Source organism: Tyto alba, unplaced genomic scaffold, assembly GCF_018691265.1.
Source record: "Tyto alba isolate M040663 unplaced genomic scaffold, T.alba_DEE_v4.0 Super-Scaffold_1, whole genome shotgun sequence".
Taxonomy (NCBI): domain Eukaryota; kingdom Metazoa; phylum Chordata; class Aves; order Strigiformes; family Tytonidae; genus Tyto; species Tyto alba.
In genome coordinates this window covers 18,348,851-18,365,590 of record NW_024881261.1, presented here as the reverse complement: position 1 = coordinate 18,365,590, position 16,740 = coordinate 18,348,851, and the positions used below count along the sequence as shown (strand labels likewise).

Genomic DNA, 16,740 nt, shown 5'->3' with positions numbered 1-16,740 from the left:
GGGCACCATGGGACCGATGTTCAAATTTTGGTGGTGACGCAAGGCCGTGACGGAAGCGGGCGGTCTCACCCCGGTCCCGCCGCGAGCGCGGTGTGTGCTGGGGGTGGTAGTGCCCAGTCGGGCGCGGTCACGTGACCGAGCGACGACGGGCCCCGCCGCGGGCGTCACGGCAGTGCGAGGAAGCGAATTCGGCCGGGCGGGTCGCGGGGTGACGGCTCCCGCCGCAATGGACGCCGCGTTTCCGTTACAGCGTCTGAGCTGGTCCGCTAAGGTCCGCGCCGACCGCACCGCTGTGACGTTTTACCTGATGTCAATCTCCAACCTGCCGGGCAGCTGGTGGGTTTTTTTTTGGCCGCCCTACCGCGCATGCGCACGGCAGCGTGCAGGCCTCTGCAGCTGCCGCTGAGCCGCCGTGCGTCTGAGGGCTTCCGAACTTCCCGCCTCAGTTACCGACCTTGGAGATTCACATCACCCGTGTAATCCTCCCTCGCAGGCCAAGTCCTCTGGCCATTCATTCTTCTCCTCCCGCTGGCTCTCCAGTTTGTCCACGTTTTCTTTAAAAGTCGCATTCAAAATTAGAGAACACCTGACTGATGACTAGTGGAGTGCAAGCATTACCTTGACTGTTTAAAAAAAAAAACAAAATCAAACATTTTTATTTATGCAGCAGGGCACAGCGTTCCCAGCAGGACACCCTGCTGCCCCCTTGGTCGGTGATGCCCTGTTGCCTTGCATTTGCTGAACTGCCTGGCCAGGTGGTTTCCATTCCTCTGCACTGGCCCTGCCTGCCTCTGGTCCCCCTGCGCAGTTGGACTCCGGTGCAATTCATCAACAACCCTCTGAATTCTACACCTAACTCTGCGTGTTTACAGGCTGGTAAAGCCTAAAGATACTCATACACTTAAATACAAACTGAGTAACAGGGAGCTAGCATTTCACAAGCAATAAACACAAGAAAAAAGAAACAAAAATACTTCGGATAGCCTTAACAGTGGGAGAATGACCTTTAAGAACGCATGTACATCATCTGTGACAAATCTGTTTTATTTTTTTTTAAAGAGAGACAAAAGCATTACACAAATAAATTATGCAATAATACACACAACTGCCAGTGTAACAACCAGTAGAGATTACTAATTCCCATTTATCAATCAAAAAGGACAATTTTTCACTAAGGCTTGACAACAAGAAGTCATCAGTACTATAGTGATATTCATAGACAACGCATGTCTCCAAAAAAAAAAAAAAAATCAGTGTTTTCCTAGGATTTATATCATATCATCTGGGTAATTACAGGTATGGAGACCTGACAATTAATAAATTGTTGACAATAAACATGGATAGCTAAGAATTAAGTAAGCTTATAACAATGGAGAGATATAATTAATACAAATTACAAGTTTGGGTGAGACTTCCTCAAGGCTTAGTAACACCTGTTTTGATACCAACACTCTACACAGTGTATAACCTGTATTGAACATGTGGAGAGTTGATTATTGTTTAATATTATCAGTGAAACAGGAAGAATTTGCTGATTAATTGTATATTCACATTAAAGGGGAAATAACCTGCACCTCAGATAAACATAAAGCAATTTCTCGCTTTTGAACAGCCTGTCCAGTTGGCCAGTAACATTCTAAACTCTGTGTTGTCCACACACAGAAAGTTAAAACAGTAAGAACGTACACACACACACCGTACTGGTATATTCTCAGCTGAGGATAGGGTTCACCTTCAGTCAAAGTAACAAGATAATTCCTTCACTGTTAAAACCGAAAGATACAATGCAGCAACTACCTTATTGTTAAAAAATAAGGACTCAGTGCATATATATGTTTAAAACCAGAATTGGTTTCAACAGGGAAAACAAACACAATAAAGGATCTCTTTTTTCTATGTGTGCCAGATCACTGTCTGACACAGACAGTACCACTTTTACATCTTTTTATAGTTATAGTCACCATAATAAAAAAGAAACACCACATGTAGAGGGGTGTATGCATTTGTGTCATTAGCTCACAGTAAATAATTTTCCATACGCTTACCTATTTTCAGTTCAGGCATGCAGCTGGATGACATCCTTTACATAAAAAGAAAAGAAACAATGAATGGGAAAATTGGAAACATATAGACTTTACAGGACACACTGAAGTCATCAGGAAACGTCTCCTTGGCTTCTCATTATACTTTGACTTTAATATTTTAAAATGTAAATAATTTCATATTTTTATATTAAAAGCAGTCAACAGGCATTCTTTTTTCATATATGCCTTGTCATGGAGTTGTCACTATTTATTTTGGAGTGGAAATAACAATCATAATATATGCTTTTTTCAGTCTGAGGCCAGTTTGTTACAAAGCCTTTTTATATACAATTACAATTTGAATTTAATCCAGAATTTTAGCTAAGTGGAAAAATATGCATCCATTAGAAGCATATCAAGACTGTACTTACAGTTTTACACTTGCTGCCTCTTAGGTTTCAAGAGAAATATAAAATACTGGTTTTACTCTAAAGTATTTGTAACCCTGCCTACTTTGAGGATTGCTTGCCCTGCACTGTAATATCACATGTCCTGAGGAGGAATCTCCACACTGTTACTCCCTTTCTTCATGTAAATTTTTGAATAATTTCCACACTTACTCTAAATCATACTTAAGTGCATTTGATTGTTTGGACAACACCTACTTTTGCGCTGGGGCAGATGAAGAAGGCAGGATTGAAAGCATCAATTGTCTATGAGCAATTAATGTTTAATGGGGAAGAAATCTTAGTTGCTGGACTACCCTGAGAAAGGAATTGTACTGACAGTCCTCTTTATTTTTGCTGATGGTGTCATATTGAAAATATCTTTAAAACATGGAAAAGATTTCCAAAATAGTGCAGGAGTGTAATTTTGGCTAGTATAAACTGAAAGAGAGAGGGGTTAGATTATAAAAACACAGTCTGCTCTGAATAAACGTCAGTGCCATTGAATAGCCACTAAATAAGTTTACAGGGGATAAAACAGGTGTAAAGTACAGTAGGTGTGACCTCTATTGCATACTTCTGCTGCCATAGTTACATTAGATACACAAGGAGCTGTAATCTTTCATCACCACAGCTACAGCAGCAGAAGTGCTTGCTTTAGATGCAACCATCAGCAGACCACCACAATTTTGCTGGTGCAGCTTTGGTTTCCCAGGATTGACCCCGTGTATATCCTAGGCAAGATCTATACGGAAAGGCAGGATTTATCAGAGCAACTATACATCAGGCCAGCATTAGCTAAATATAAACATTTGGCTACATTAGGCTCGAAAACTGTCAGGACCTGAAAAGGGAATAAACTGCCTGAAACCATGTACTTTCATAACTTTCACCCCTACATGACAACTGACACAACACACCCACAATTTGTGTTAACAATAAAGGCAGAAGCATTTCTACTATACATCCAATTTAAGAGAGTGACTCCAATTCACAACCTCTTAATCCTCCAGTTGCTTCCAAAAGGGAGGAGATAGATCACAAAGAGGTGCTCACCAGGCAGTGTGCTTTCTGCCAGACACAATGGTATTAACTTCTCCTGCCCTGACAATGGCAAAGGGGCTGAAGTAAGATTTAAGGTCTCACCATTTATCATGTCGCTTTCCCTCCAGCCTGGTCTTGACTTTTACATACACTGAGAAATGGAAAAAAATCAGACTGCGTCAAACTAGAATCCCATGAGGACAAAGATATCCTTCATTTTCACAGGAGTTAACATATTGTGTTAAAATTAGGCTCCCACACAGTTCTAAATCTAACCAGTTAATTTAGGTGAAAACTACCAACCGCCTTGCTTCTACCAGGATTAGTTAACTTGAGAGACAGTTCTGTGTCTAAACTGAGGCCAGAAGTGTGGGTGTACTTGATGTAGACATGAATGTTTTAAACTGGGTAGCTCAGGTAAGAGCACCTCTATAGCAGCACAGACCTCAGTAGAAGCCAGCAGCTGAACGTCTACTCAAATTTGCTGACAGATTTTGTTGACCATAGGGAGTAGCATGCTGCCACTTAAAACAGCTAATTTGACCAAAGCCGACTAGTTTCAAGCTACTTCCAATACATCTTCAGTCTCATATTTGGGTGCAGAAATAGCCTCAGCTAACTCGTCAGGTCACATCTTTCTACCTTTTTACGACTGGAGGGGGGTTTGGTGAACTTCCATCCGTAAGATACCACCTAAAATAAAATGCAAGCAGTGGCAATAAAAAGAAAAATCTCCCCACAAAACTTAATACATGGAGGTATAACAGAAGTCCGACTTTATCCAGCATTTACGCCTTGTAAACCCAGCGCAAGGAGAGTCCTGCGGGGCCGCGGTGCTGCTGACCCCCCGCGGCAGGCGAGTGGCGGGGAGAAGCGGGCTCCCGAAGGAGAACTCCCATGGGGGAAATTCTTTCCCCATGGGGAGGGAAGATTTGACGCCCGCTGCACTGGGAGATCTGAAATCTCTGCCGTTCAGGACGGCACCGCACCCACTGTACTCAAATTACGATGCGTCTAATTACCTTTTGTCTCGGCTTTTGCCTGCAGGGACGCGGAGCTCGGCCATCAGGAAGCGGGCGGGCCGCTCCCTCCGCGCCGGGCCGCAACACGGTCCCTTCGCGGGCGCAACCCAGCCCCGCGGCGGGGCCGCCCCGGTGCCCTTCCTGCCGCAGCCCCGTCACCCTCCCCCGGGCGCAGCTCCTCGGCCCCCCCTCCCGCCGCGACGAGTGTCGCCCCGGCTCCCCGCCCAGCCACCCACCCCCTCCGCCGCCTCCGCCTCCTCCCAGAGGCCCCCTGCCCCCTCCCCAGCCGCAGCCCCGGCCCTCCCGGCAGTAGAGCCAGCCTCCCGCACCCCCAGGTACGGGCTCCGCTAGGCCCGGCGCGGTGGCGGCGGCCCCGCCGGGCGAGGAGGGCGGACGGGACCCCGAGGGCGCCGGGGAGGGATTGGCCAGGCGGCGAGGGGAGGCGGGCGGAGAAGATGGCGCCGCCGGCGGCCGCGGCACTGAGGAGCGGCGTGTGCTGAGGCGAGCGGCGCCGGGCCGGGGCGGGCGGCAGCGGCGGGGAGAGGCCGGGTGCTGGCGGCGGGGCTGGGATATGCGGCAGCTTTCTATGCTGAGGTGGGCTCTGCTGGGCTTAGCGCGCCCCTGGGCCGCCCCGGCCTCCCGGTTTTCCCCTCGGTGCCGCCGGCGGAGCTTTCTCGGGTACGGTGCGGGTGCGGCGGGGGCCGGGGCGGGTGGGCCGGGGCAGGCCCCCGGGTCCCGGCACCATGTGGCGGGGCCGTGAGGTCGGATATCCGCTCCTGTCCCCCGCTCTGTTGTGTAAGAGGTGGCGGCGCGGCCGGGGCGGCAGCACCTTGTGCGGCCAGGGGGAGTGCTCGCCCTGCCCCCAGCGCGGCTTCACCCCCGGCTCTGTGGGGAGCCAGCGGACCTCAGGCTGCCGCCGCGGACACGCGGGGCTGGTGGCGAAGCCCTCTTCGGGAAGTGGCGGGGGAGCTGGGGGTGGCGGGCCCGGGTGTGCCGGGGAGGCCTGCGCCTTGCCCTGCCCGCCCCCGGCAGGGCCCGCCCGGCAGCGCCCGGTGTGCGGCGGGGCGGGCGGGCGTGTGTCCCCGGCTGCACCTCCCTTGTTAAAGCTGGCTTGGTCGTCGGCCGGACGGCTGTGGCGCGCCTTTAGGTGCCCGGTGGGCTTGCTTTGTTGGTTGTTTTCCCCTCTTCTCTCAAAAAACCGCCTAATTTTTATGTTGTTTAACTTGCCATGTCTTCCTAAGCCATAAATACAATTAAAAAAAAAAAGTTTTAATTCTTTAAAAAGAAACTGCTGTCACAGTTACCCAAAGTTGGTGGGAGCGGCCTCTTCGGTTTGTGACGAGCTGTCTAGTACTGCTGTTGTGTGGGTCTTGTTTTTGTGTGAGTGTGCGGTCGCAGTTCCAGTGGAGACGGTAAGTAACCTCGATGGAGGGAGGAGCGGGCGGGAGTCTTGGCACGACTCACCTCAGGGGCAAGTTAAACTGCGGAACAACTCGGCAAAGTTTTTCCAGGAAGGGGACTGGGTAAGGGAAGGAGGATAAGTTGTTTTCTTTCTTCGTTTTAACACTGTGTCTGTTATCTTAATAGCAAAACCTATATTTAGCACTGCAAAAGTAAGAGACGTCAAAAGTAGCATGCTTTGGGGAAAAAAAAAAGTTATGACTCATGCTGTCAATACTCGTGTGTCAAAATTTGGATGTACCGTTATTGTTCATAATTGCTATGTATGCTTCAGTATTGTAAAGGTAATCCACAATGTAAATTCGGAGCCAATGCTTCTCTCAGGTTGTAGTGTATCCTGCTAGATTGTTTCTCTTCAAGTATGTGAATATATGAAGTATTTCAACTTAACTTTATATATGAGAGTAGGCCTGCTGTGTTTTCATACTGCCTACAACCATGATGTAATCATGTTTATTTTTAATTGTGAATTAGGATTTACATAAATAATAATGAAATGAGAGTAGACATAGTGCATTCATGTGATGATTTTTGTTTTAAGATGGTGAACATGTGAAAATTAAGAATATTTTTTTTCAATTATGCGTTTCCTGTTTCCATTTCTGAAATTTTTTCATACTTTCACCTTTCTTTCAGCTTTAACTTTTTCTTCTCATATAATATTCAACCTTCATCAGCCTATCAAGTGGCAAGATGATTTCTCAGTTAGAACTTCTTATCTCCTCCTTTTCATCTCATTTACAGCATTGAAATTATTTATTCTAGTTGGGAAGTCCCTAGAAGGGTTCATATTTTTGTGTTTGCATGCTTTTTTGCTCCGTTTCTGTCTTCAGTCAGTTTAAGGCTGTGGCTTGATCCCTTAGATAAAATGTGACCTTTGGGAATTTATGAAAAGTATCAAGGTTATAACTTACTTTGCACATGAATACAGAAGTAGTTTCCTACCCTGCTAGGTCCAGAAGAAGAGGGAAGGGACAAAAATTGCATTACCTCCAGTGTTCCACTGAACTGGAAGGTGTTAGTCCCCCAGCAAGGGGTCATTGCAGGTTATTGTAGAAGTCATTTACTAAAAATACTGTCAGACTATTTGAGAGATCACATGTTGGGCTGATATTTTTGATATGTTAATTCTATTGTATTAGATGCTTTTATCATAATTTTGATATATTGATCTTTTAACAAGATAAGAATTAAAAAGTAACTAATAAAAATGTCTATAGAGGAAATTATTTAATCAGTTTTGTGTATAGTTATGTGTTTGTATATGCATGGTCTGTCAATGAGCATCTTTATATTCTCAGCTTTTATGAGGTCCATAAGTTGATAAAACATGCTTATGAGATAGCACTGTACATATGTAATAAGGTGATTTTTGTTGGAGTTTGTTTGAAAGTTGCTTCACTACAGCTTTCTGTTTAGATCTGACCTTCTGCAGTGTGATTTTTAGAATGAGTTTTAGAACTATAGCTTGCCTGAACAACTGAAATGAAAAAAAATGCTGTAGAGTTAAAAGTTTACTTAGTGTCAAGAGTAGAACTAGAACTGAATTGACCAAAATCAGTCATAAAAACTAAAACACAAAATAGGTAAACAGCTGGGACTTCTTTTGTTGAAACACACTGCTGACTCTTGTAAACTGCTTGTTGCTATAGATCTGTTGGTTATGTCAAAGGTCTAGTGTTAGATAAGCAATTGCTTTTAATGTGGGATTACAGTGCTTCTCATGATTCAGAATCCTAAAGTTCCTTCTGTTTTTGTTGTTAGATCAGATCTTGCCAGTTTTCTCATCTTTCTGTGTATTTCTTGTTGTTATGCAGTATAACTAAAGTTTTAGTCTCTCTTTTTTTTTTTTTAATTCATACCTCACAAGTTTTTCTTTTTGAGGGTATGAGACAGATGGTAGCATAAAGTGTTAAGTGAGTTGGCTTTACAAAGAGTCTCGGGCAATCTGATGTGCTACTTGCAGCTAAAATGTATGAAATACACATCAAAATACAGTTAGAATAAAGCACAGAGGTCTCCTGTAGCATCCAGTTTTACGTTCCCTGAGTGTGTGCAGGGCCATGTGCTCGACACCACTGCTGCACTGTGACTGTGGAACAAGCCCTGCAGCTGTCGTGTGGTGGAGGAAGAATGTCATAGAGGGAGGAAAAGAGAATAAGAACCACTGGCTTGCAAGTAACTCAATATATACAGTAATTAATTGAATTAGTGAGTACATTTCTGATGAAAATGTTAAAATACGCTTTCAAGCAGCTGATGGTGTAACATGGAAACTAGTCTTATCGAGTCTTGTTCTTAGCATGCAATTTGAGACTGATGAAAATAACAATACAAGCAAAAATACTATTCCAGATTTGTAAAATAATTCTGAAGATCCTATACCATCGTATTGTCTAAAGATTAAAACCAGATAAATTTACTGAAATTTAAAAAAGAACCTATCTTTCAAATAATGAAAGTCTTCAAAACCCTTTTGGAATTTGCCTAATCTTGTAAGATTGAAATCTTGTAAAAATCTTGTAAAACTTCAATCTTGTAAAAAATTGAAGCACATAAGTGCTAGGGAAGGGTAAGTTTTGATTGTTTTCTGTTTCTGGTGGACCTGGATAAAACTTGTTTACCCTGAAGGGTGTCTTTTGATTAATTGTTTGGAGCAATTTTTGAAGAGATAGGAAAAGTAAGCTTAAGTGATTTAGAAATTTTTAAAAACTTGTTATTCTTTATTGCTATATCTGAATTCAGATTGTATAAAATCCTGCTTTTTTGTTTGACTTTTTTGCCCAGTGCTTTGGAAGCTGTGAAATAATCAAGTTCAGGAATATAGTTTTAGAGCAGTAAATTAGCTTTATGGTGTCTTGATTGTATATCCCATCCTGGTTGACCAACACAGGGCTGTTGAAAGCAGACATCATTTTACTGCTGGGGCCTGATCTTACATGTGAAGCTACTAGGGTCCTTGTTTTTGCCAAGTTCACATGTGGTATTGTCTCATTAATGCTATTGTAATTCCTGTACACTGGTGTGTAAGACCAGTTGTGTTCAGTTCACGTTGACAGTGAAACCTGTGGCAGACCAAGTTTTACTGCTGTGATCTAGAGGCTGTAGAAGTTGGACTCTTTTGGGAATGAGAGCGAGGCAGGCACCTGCTCTGGCTACTGTATTAGGAGACAATTTTCTGAGTCAGTTACAGACTTGGCAAAAAGCTGCAGACTGAGATTCTGAAAATGCTTTGATTGTATCAAGACTTCAGAATTTCTTCAAAATGAACTACATAACAAAGCCTCATAAATATTCATCATCTTCAAACTTGCCTGATTTAGCATGATTAGTTGTTCTTAATAATTTGGTAGCACTGATTAAATCATTGTGGGTCTTTGTAGTTGGAGCTTTTGTGTATGAAGTATGCTAAATTCCTGACGAGTTTAAAAGTGATAAAACATGTTAACGTTTTGAGCAGTTTATCTACTTATGCAGTCTGTCTGCCTGTGTATGCAATAACATTTATTTAGATCAGCATCAGGAATGTGTTGAGATCTTATACGTTTTCCAGCTTTATGACAAGTAAATTCACAGAAGGATTGATGCTTTATGGATGTTGAATAATATGTACTGTTTTAATCACTAAATGTGTAAAAGAAGTATTGCTAGGTTTGTCTACTGATGAAGCTGTAAACTGAAAGAGTTATGGATAGTCTTCTGAAGTATCCTTTATGGGAATGGTCACCAGAGCTGATTTAAATTTATTTTTTCCTTTTTGAAATTACTGTTTCTCTGCTCCATTTTTAAAAATTATGTTCTTGGTAGCAGATCTTAGTAAAAACATCTGTCTGATTTGAGGAAAAAACCTGTACTGCCTACAGCTTAATCTAAAAAAATTTTAATTATAGCATACAAGTGAATTGATAAGAAAGGAGGTAGGTTGTTGGTTGACTCGCTGGTAACATCACTGTTACGTATACAAGGATGTCACAATGCCATCAAATTCTGCTGCTGTCTGAGGAGAAGTAGGTGCAGGAGTGTAAGAGGTGAGGTGAAGACCTGTGGGAGAATGGAGGTTTTTATTGTTGCAAAGCCACAAGCTTGCAGCTGAAGTAGCTTGTGGACTCCTCCAGAGTGCTCAGTTCAGTGCTATCATCCCTGTATGAGAGGTGAGAAAACTCTGGCTGATAGTGCTGCAGTACCGGGACTCTTGCCGAAGCACATAGCACTTTTTTCACTCCAGGCATTGGCAGCTGAAGAAATCTTCATGTAAGTTACTAAGAACTGTAAACCAAGATGGATTAGTAAATAATACAGAGAAGAAGTTATCAATGGTAGTTCCCTTGCAAGACGGAGCAGGGGGAGGTTTTCGTTCAACAGAGGTTTCACTTCCCTCTTGTGAATGGTAGGCAATTAAGTTTGGAAGATAAAAAACAAAACAAAACAAAACAAAAAACAACAGCAAAAACCCCCAGCAAAACTAAAAAGAAATGCATATAAACAAAATACAGAACTTGGAGCAGGTACAAAAATGTGAGATTGAACATAACTGTGATCTTCATATTGTTTCAAGGACACAGTTTGAACTAGAATAACAATTATATTGTGGTCAACATAGCATATGGAGTGTATTCAAGACAGATGAAACATGAGTTGAAAACCAGGAGCAATTCAGATTCTAGTATATACAAGCGTGAACTTAAAGTATGTATGTAGTAACACCCACAGGTGTGTCCATAGAAGTATTTGGGTTCAGTTGTGTAAAAGCTTCAAGCAAACCCCAAATTTTAAGACTGATAAAAATAAAAAGCAAACATCAAGATTTGCTGAGCTGGTAACTGTTGCCATTCATCTGGTTACTTCAATCTGATCAATGTTCGTAGCTATTCATCTGGCTCAGACCTATATATCAGCATTTGACTTAAATATGTGCAGCCTGTCATGGCAAAAAAAAATGTTGAAAAGTGCTTTGGAGTTTGTGCTTTGGGGGTCATATTTTTATTAGCTAGTTATATTCTTGCGTTGAAACAACCCCCAGGAGTTGCTGTTAATTAGTTTTCAAATATGGTGCTTTAATTGTTCAAACATTGAACTTAGATTTGACTACACTGGCTAATTTTTAATTAAGTTTACTAAAATTACTTTGAAAGAATCATATATCACTTAATCCCACTCTATAATACTCTGTTTGCAGGTGGAGGAACCTGGCATCCCTAGAGAGCCTTGCTGTTTCCAATGGACTGCCTGCCTGGAAATCGTTACAAAAACGGGGCCTCAAAAAATAGAATGTAATTTCACTTCAGGGGGCTATAGTTTAAAATTCAGCATCTGTTTTAACTGAAACTGTTCTTATACAAGTGAAGTAATTTTGAGGATGAGGAAGAATGTTTAGTGTTCCCTAGTCATTGAATAGGAACACTGCTCGAAGTTCAGACATTCGCATTCTTTTTTCTTTTTCTTTCAAGTTCTGTCATCTTGCCACCTGTAATTTTTGCGGCAGTGGAAGAATTTGTAGTGCTACAGTAATGATCTGTATTTGTTCCTGCTGTCTTTGCTTTATTGGGTCTTTGTCTGTTGCTTCTGTTTGGTGAAAGTAGTATGACAGTATTTCTTTTAATGACGTTTTTGTTAGGATATTAGCTCTGCAATAAACAGCATCTAATTTGTGGATAAGTTTCTTTTCTACTGACCATCATCATCCAATGCTCACTATAATGACAGCATAGGAAGTAGATATAGCACATGTACTTCAGGGTGGTGTCTGAACATGACTTTAGGAATTAAGCTACTTCTCAAAAACCCACAAGAAATTCAGGATTCTTTCCGTTTCTGTAATTTTTTTCCTCTGGTCAAAAACAGTTCTAGTGTCAAAAAGTAGTTTGTAGTGTTTTAGGATTCTTGTGTGAAAGAATAGAACACGGTATTGTTATAAAGCAACTGCACTTAGAGAACTTCAAAGTTGCACAGAAAAGCAGTCATATGAGGGAATATTAAATATTATATCTTACAGTTTACTCCTGTAAGAAAAAGTCATTGTATAAATACAGAAGTGAAATTTTCTTTTCTAGCTATTGTATTATAGTAACGTAGCACCAGGAGGAACGGTACTTAGGCAGAAAGGTATTGGTCTTGTTCTTCTGACTTGTTGCCTTACAGGACTATTCCATAGTTGATCTGCTCTTGCTTTTATATGAGTTGTCTGGTACTGCAATTTAGATTGCAGGGAAATTATTGTGGGTTAATCATGCAAACCCATTTGAAGTTGTAAAGAATATTGTATTCACAATACCCATTGAAATAACAATGAAGACGGAGATACACATTTAAGTCCTCGGTTTGAAGGCTTAATTACTGATTTTGACCTTTTGAAAATGATAGATTTTTCCTGTACTGAAATTTGACTACGAAGCCAGAGGTAGTCTATGAAGGAAGCAGAAGTAGGGAATGATAGTAAAATGAAGTGGAGGTGTACAGCTTTACAAGACATCAATTGAAATCTCTTAAGATTTCACAGAATCTGCATAATTTGGTGAATCACGTTGGAAAGATGAGTCATCTGAACAAACAGTGAAGTTCTGTGACTTAATGATGTGTAGAAATAACAAGGAGATATCAGATGACAAGGTAATTGTATAACATTTAAAAAAACCCCCTTGAGACGTTTATAGTATATATGCATTTTGTGATAAGCAACTAGTATCTTTATGAGATGGAATATTTTAGCTGGAAACCAAGTGATAGGTGTTCCTTAGCATAGGTGAAATCAGGAGATTGAGACACCTACTTGGTCTCCTTAATACTTACATTTGTCAACCCAATAGAATTGTGTGCAAGTGAAATGCAATTAAGAACAGTTTAGTTACTGATTTTCATCTGTGAAAAGTAGTATCTATTCTCACTTCATAAATTTTACACAGCATCGCAAGTTTAGTAGAATATCCTGGCTAGCAGGTTGAGAGAGGTGACTCTCCCCCTCTACATTGCTCTTATGAGACCCCCCTGCAGTGCTGTGTCCAGCTCTGGGGCCCCCAACATAAGAAGGACATGGATCTGCTTGAGCAGGTCCAGAGGAGGCCACAAAGATGATCAGGGGGCTGGAGCACCTCCCCTGTGAGGACAGGCTGGGAGAGTTGGGGTTGTTCAGCTGGAGAAGAGCAGGCCCCGGGGAGACCTTATAGTGGCCTTCCAGTGCTTAAAGGGGGCTACAGGGAAGATGGGGAGGGACTCTTTATCAGGGAGTGTAGTGATAGGATGAAGGGTAACAGTTTTAAACTGAAAGAGGGTAGATTTAGACTATATATAAGGAAGAAATTCTTTACTGTGAGGGTGGCAGGGCACTGGCACGGGTTGCCCAGAGAAGCTGTGGCTGCCCCCTCCCTGGAAGGGTTCAAGGCCAGGTTGGACGGGGCTTTGGGTAACCTGGTCTGGTGGACGGTGTCCCTGCCCGTGGCAGGGGGGTTGGAACTAGGTGGTCTTTAAGGCCCCTTCCAACCCAAACCATTCTATGATTCTAGATGATGATTTCTACCCAGGACTCTGATCAAGGAGCATTTTTAAAATCATAAACATGGATTATATCAGTGCTGTTGATACAGAGAAACATAGATGTTGCTGTACTTGCTGTACTTTGTTTTTGAATGTTATCTACATTTTATTCAGAGGAAGGAAGCCCATAGATACTCCAAGCAGGATTAGCCTGACTACAGGGTTAAACTAGTGGATAAATGACAGGTTTAAATGAGAGTGTAGATATTTAAATTTAAATTCAGCATTTCAGTTACTGTTTAGTGATTATGTTCAACTGCACTTTTTAAAAAAGTAATTCATAGTGTGAGAACCATGTTTTGCTAGTGGAAGTATTTCCTTCTAAAATGCATTGAGCTGCCCTTTTAAAAAAGTTACTTCATGTTGTTTATGGCTCTTGCTTAGAGACATTAATATTCTGATTATTCATTAATGCTTTCTGTATTCAGTGCTTCTATTTTTTTTATTTGGATTATAATTCCTGTTTGTAATTTGCTTTCTTTCATACAAGGGCACATTATAACTTAGGTCTATATAAAAGTTCCAAAGTAAACTTCTTTCTTTACTTCTTTCAAAAGTATTCAAGGATCTAATGCTTACTTTACTGTTTTCTTTTTAACAATATATTCTCCTAGTCTTTTCTTATGTATCTCCTTCCTCAAGCATAAATCTAGTCTTGTACAAACTTTCACTCAACTATAGGGAAAATCTTAATTTTCTGTTTGTGAAACATTGTTTTTCACTAATTCTACTGTAGATATTATCTTCATAAGCTTTATATCCTTAACATACCGTTAATAACGAGCTCTTTATCAGCCTTACTATAGTATATAACACCAACAGTGATCTCTGTACATCTGCTGCCTTCAAGTTGGTTGTTGTTTTTATAACATAGAATCACATGAATAAATGGGAAGGAGGTAATCCAGAGCTACAGTAGCTTGCAGAACTGCTTCCAGTTTTGAGAATGATACAGTATTTTAGGGAGGAGATTTTATTAGCTGACTTTTTCATTTGTGATTGTAAACTGTAAATAAAATCTATAATCAGATTTTAATTTCCAAAGTTTTTTGTTGTATATCTGGTAACATCGAGTATGCAGTTGATTGGCAAGCCACTGAAGACCTGAAAGAATAAGTATGTTGAGGACTGTGCAGTCATTTATGTTCCACATCCCATACAGTCTTACAGCTTGTATATAGTCTTAAAACTTGGATGATGTTCCTTCAACTGTACAACCTGGAAATGGAAAAGTAAATATTGTGAAACTCCTTGTTATATGTGTGATACCAAAACAAATGTATAGAATTGCTTATGCCTCCACGGATGTATTGTGGTGGGGAGTTAGATTTAGATCTGGTTTTCTTTGTAAGTGAAATCAGTTCAGCAACAACTAATGAAGCTCATGTAGTAAGTTACTTGGCAATGTGACAAGCAACATTTTACTGCAGGAAAATACTGAGTTTGGTTGGTACTGTATATTCATAACAGGCCCTGTTCTAAAACCCTTCCTGTAAACAGGGTTAGATTTCAGTGGCTCTTACAGACAGGCACACACTGCGTGATTGGCTCAGAGCAGAGCACTCCAGTTTCCTGTTTCTGGGGTTTGCTTTTATCCTCTGTGTGTGCACGGATGTTGTTTGGGTTTTTTTTTGTGTTGGTATTTTTTTGTTTGTTTGTTTTTTTCTAACATGCAGCCAAGTGGTTCCACTCCACCTCCCCAAATGTCCAAGGCTGAATCACTTAACCTTCTCACTTGACATGTAAAGTAATTGAATAACCAGAGTTTATTGTTTCAGAATTGCATTTAGTTTCTTAGCATTTCAAAATTTTGCCATTAAGGAAGCATGTTTCTTAGTATGTCTGTTAAACTAATAGTAGAATTTTAAACGTGACACAGTCTATTCCTGTTTATCATGGCAATTCTGCAGTGTATTTGTATTTTTATGGCAATATTGTAAATGATGTCACTCTTTATTGCTTGAGTGTACAAATCCAGTGGTTTATTAGTAAAATGTTGTTTATCTGACAGCTGCAAAGTTACAACATTCATAATATAAACACAAGTTCAGACACATGAAATACTTTCCTGAAACCTGAAAGTATGCTTGAGATAGCAATGTATGCTTAATTTAATTTAATATTTATCATAATTGAATAGGGGGGATGATATTTCTTTACTAAGTTGTTTGGGTTTTTTTTTAATTACTTAGTATGAAACTTGAAACATTCAATTACATGATCTACAATTCTATCATGTTGCTTGGCCTTTGTTTTTTTTTTTTTTTTTTGTTTTAGCAGCAGTATCTCTCAGGATCTGAACTATACTTTTAGGCCAGTCTTTGGAGTCTTGTGCAGAACTAGATTTCTTTTTGTCAGTATTGCCCAGTATTCTCTAACATAATATAAAAATATTTGCAGGGCTTCAGTGAAAATAATAAGTGAAATTTCTTCTGTTTTCTTTAAGATTTCAGAAGGAGACAAACAACAAAATGAACAATCCAGCTATTAAGAGAATAACAAATGAAATTATCAAATCACCTGAGGATAAACGAGAATATCGTGGACTGGAATTGGCAAATGGCATCAAAGCTCTTCTCATTAGTGACCCCACCACAGATAAATCTTCAGCAGCACTTGATGTGCACATAGGTATTTAATGCATGCGCTTGTTCAGTATGTCATTAATAAAAATAAGTTTTGGTATCATTATTGCAAATAAACTGATGGGAGTTCTATCCAGTTGTCAGCCTAGCCTTTTATTGTAATTTAAAGTTTGTTTAATTCTTTGACACATCAGGTTGAAAATTATTAGAGCTAATTAAATTATTTTATTTTCTGTGTGTTTACTCAAGTGTAGCTCAGTCAGTAGAAAGACTTTTTAACGATTAAGTTTTGTGTTATGAAAGATCTTTCGTAAGCAAAAAAGGGGCGGGTGTGAGTGCAATTATTTCAGACAGCTCCATCTGTCATGTCAGACTTTTCTTTTTTTCATGTTAAGTTGTTGATGTGTAGAGATGAGAAAATGCTGTAGTGCTGGAGGAGCTGGAAAGGCACTCCCTAACTCCAGTGATGCTTAAGTGTGCAAACAGAAATACTGGAAATAGAGGGGGAAGGCAGTTACTTTGAGTCTTTGGAATAATGGAAACCTTTTCTTATATCTGGAGTATTTCTGAAGCTTGTTTAGTTTCTCGGTTGCTTGGGAAGTATGATGCACGCACACATTACCTAAGCACC

General features: G+C 40.8%; 1 protein-coding gene and 1 long non-coding RNA gene across 9 annotated transcripts in view; one reads left to right on the top strand and one right to left on the bottom strand.

Moving 5' to 3' along the window:
- Positions 1-1,028: 1,028 nt before the first annotated feature.
- On the bottom strand, positions 1,029-4,691 carry LOC116963351. Its single transcript, XR_004408106.2, has 2 exons — positions 3,617-4,691; positions 1,029-2,080 (listed from the first exon to the last, which is right to left on the bottom strand). It is a non-coding gene; the product is annotated as an uncharacterized LOC116963351 (long non-coding RNA).
- A 99-nt stretch (positions 4,692-4,790) lies between these two features.
- The window catches only part of IDE (insulin degrading enzyme), a 71,476-nt gene continuing 59,526 nt past the window's right edge, over positions 4,791-16,740 (top strand). Inside the window, exons 1-3 of one of the 8 annotated variants that reach the window (XM_042800982.1) lie at positions 4,825-4,871; positions 11,174-11,267; positions 15,971-16,155. In XM_042800982.1, the coding sequence (XP_042656916.1) occupies positions 11,215-11,267; positions 15,971-16,155 (238 nt within the window). In that variant the 5' untranslated portion in view covers positions 4,825-4,871; positions 11,174-11,214. Of the gene's footprint in view, positions 4,872-4,897; positions 5,215-5,939; positions 5,949-11,173; positions 11,268-12,496; positions 12,604-15,970; positions 16,156-16,740 lie in introns of those variants that run through there. The other 7 variants (XM_042801490.1, XM_042802885.1, XM_042803917.1 and 4 more) reach the window with 7 other exon arrangements.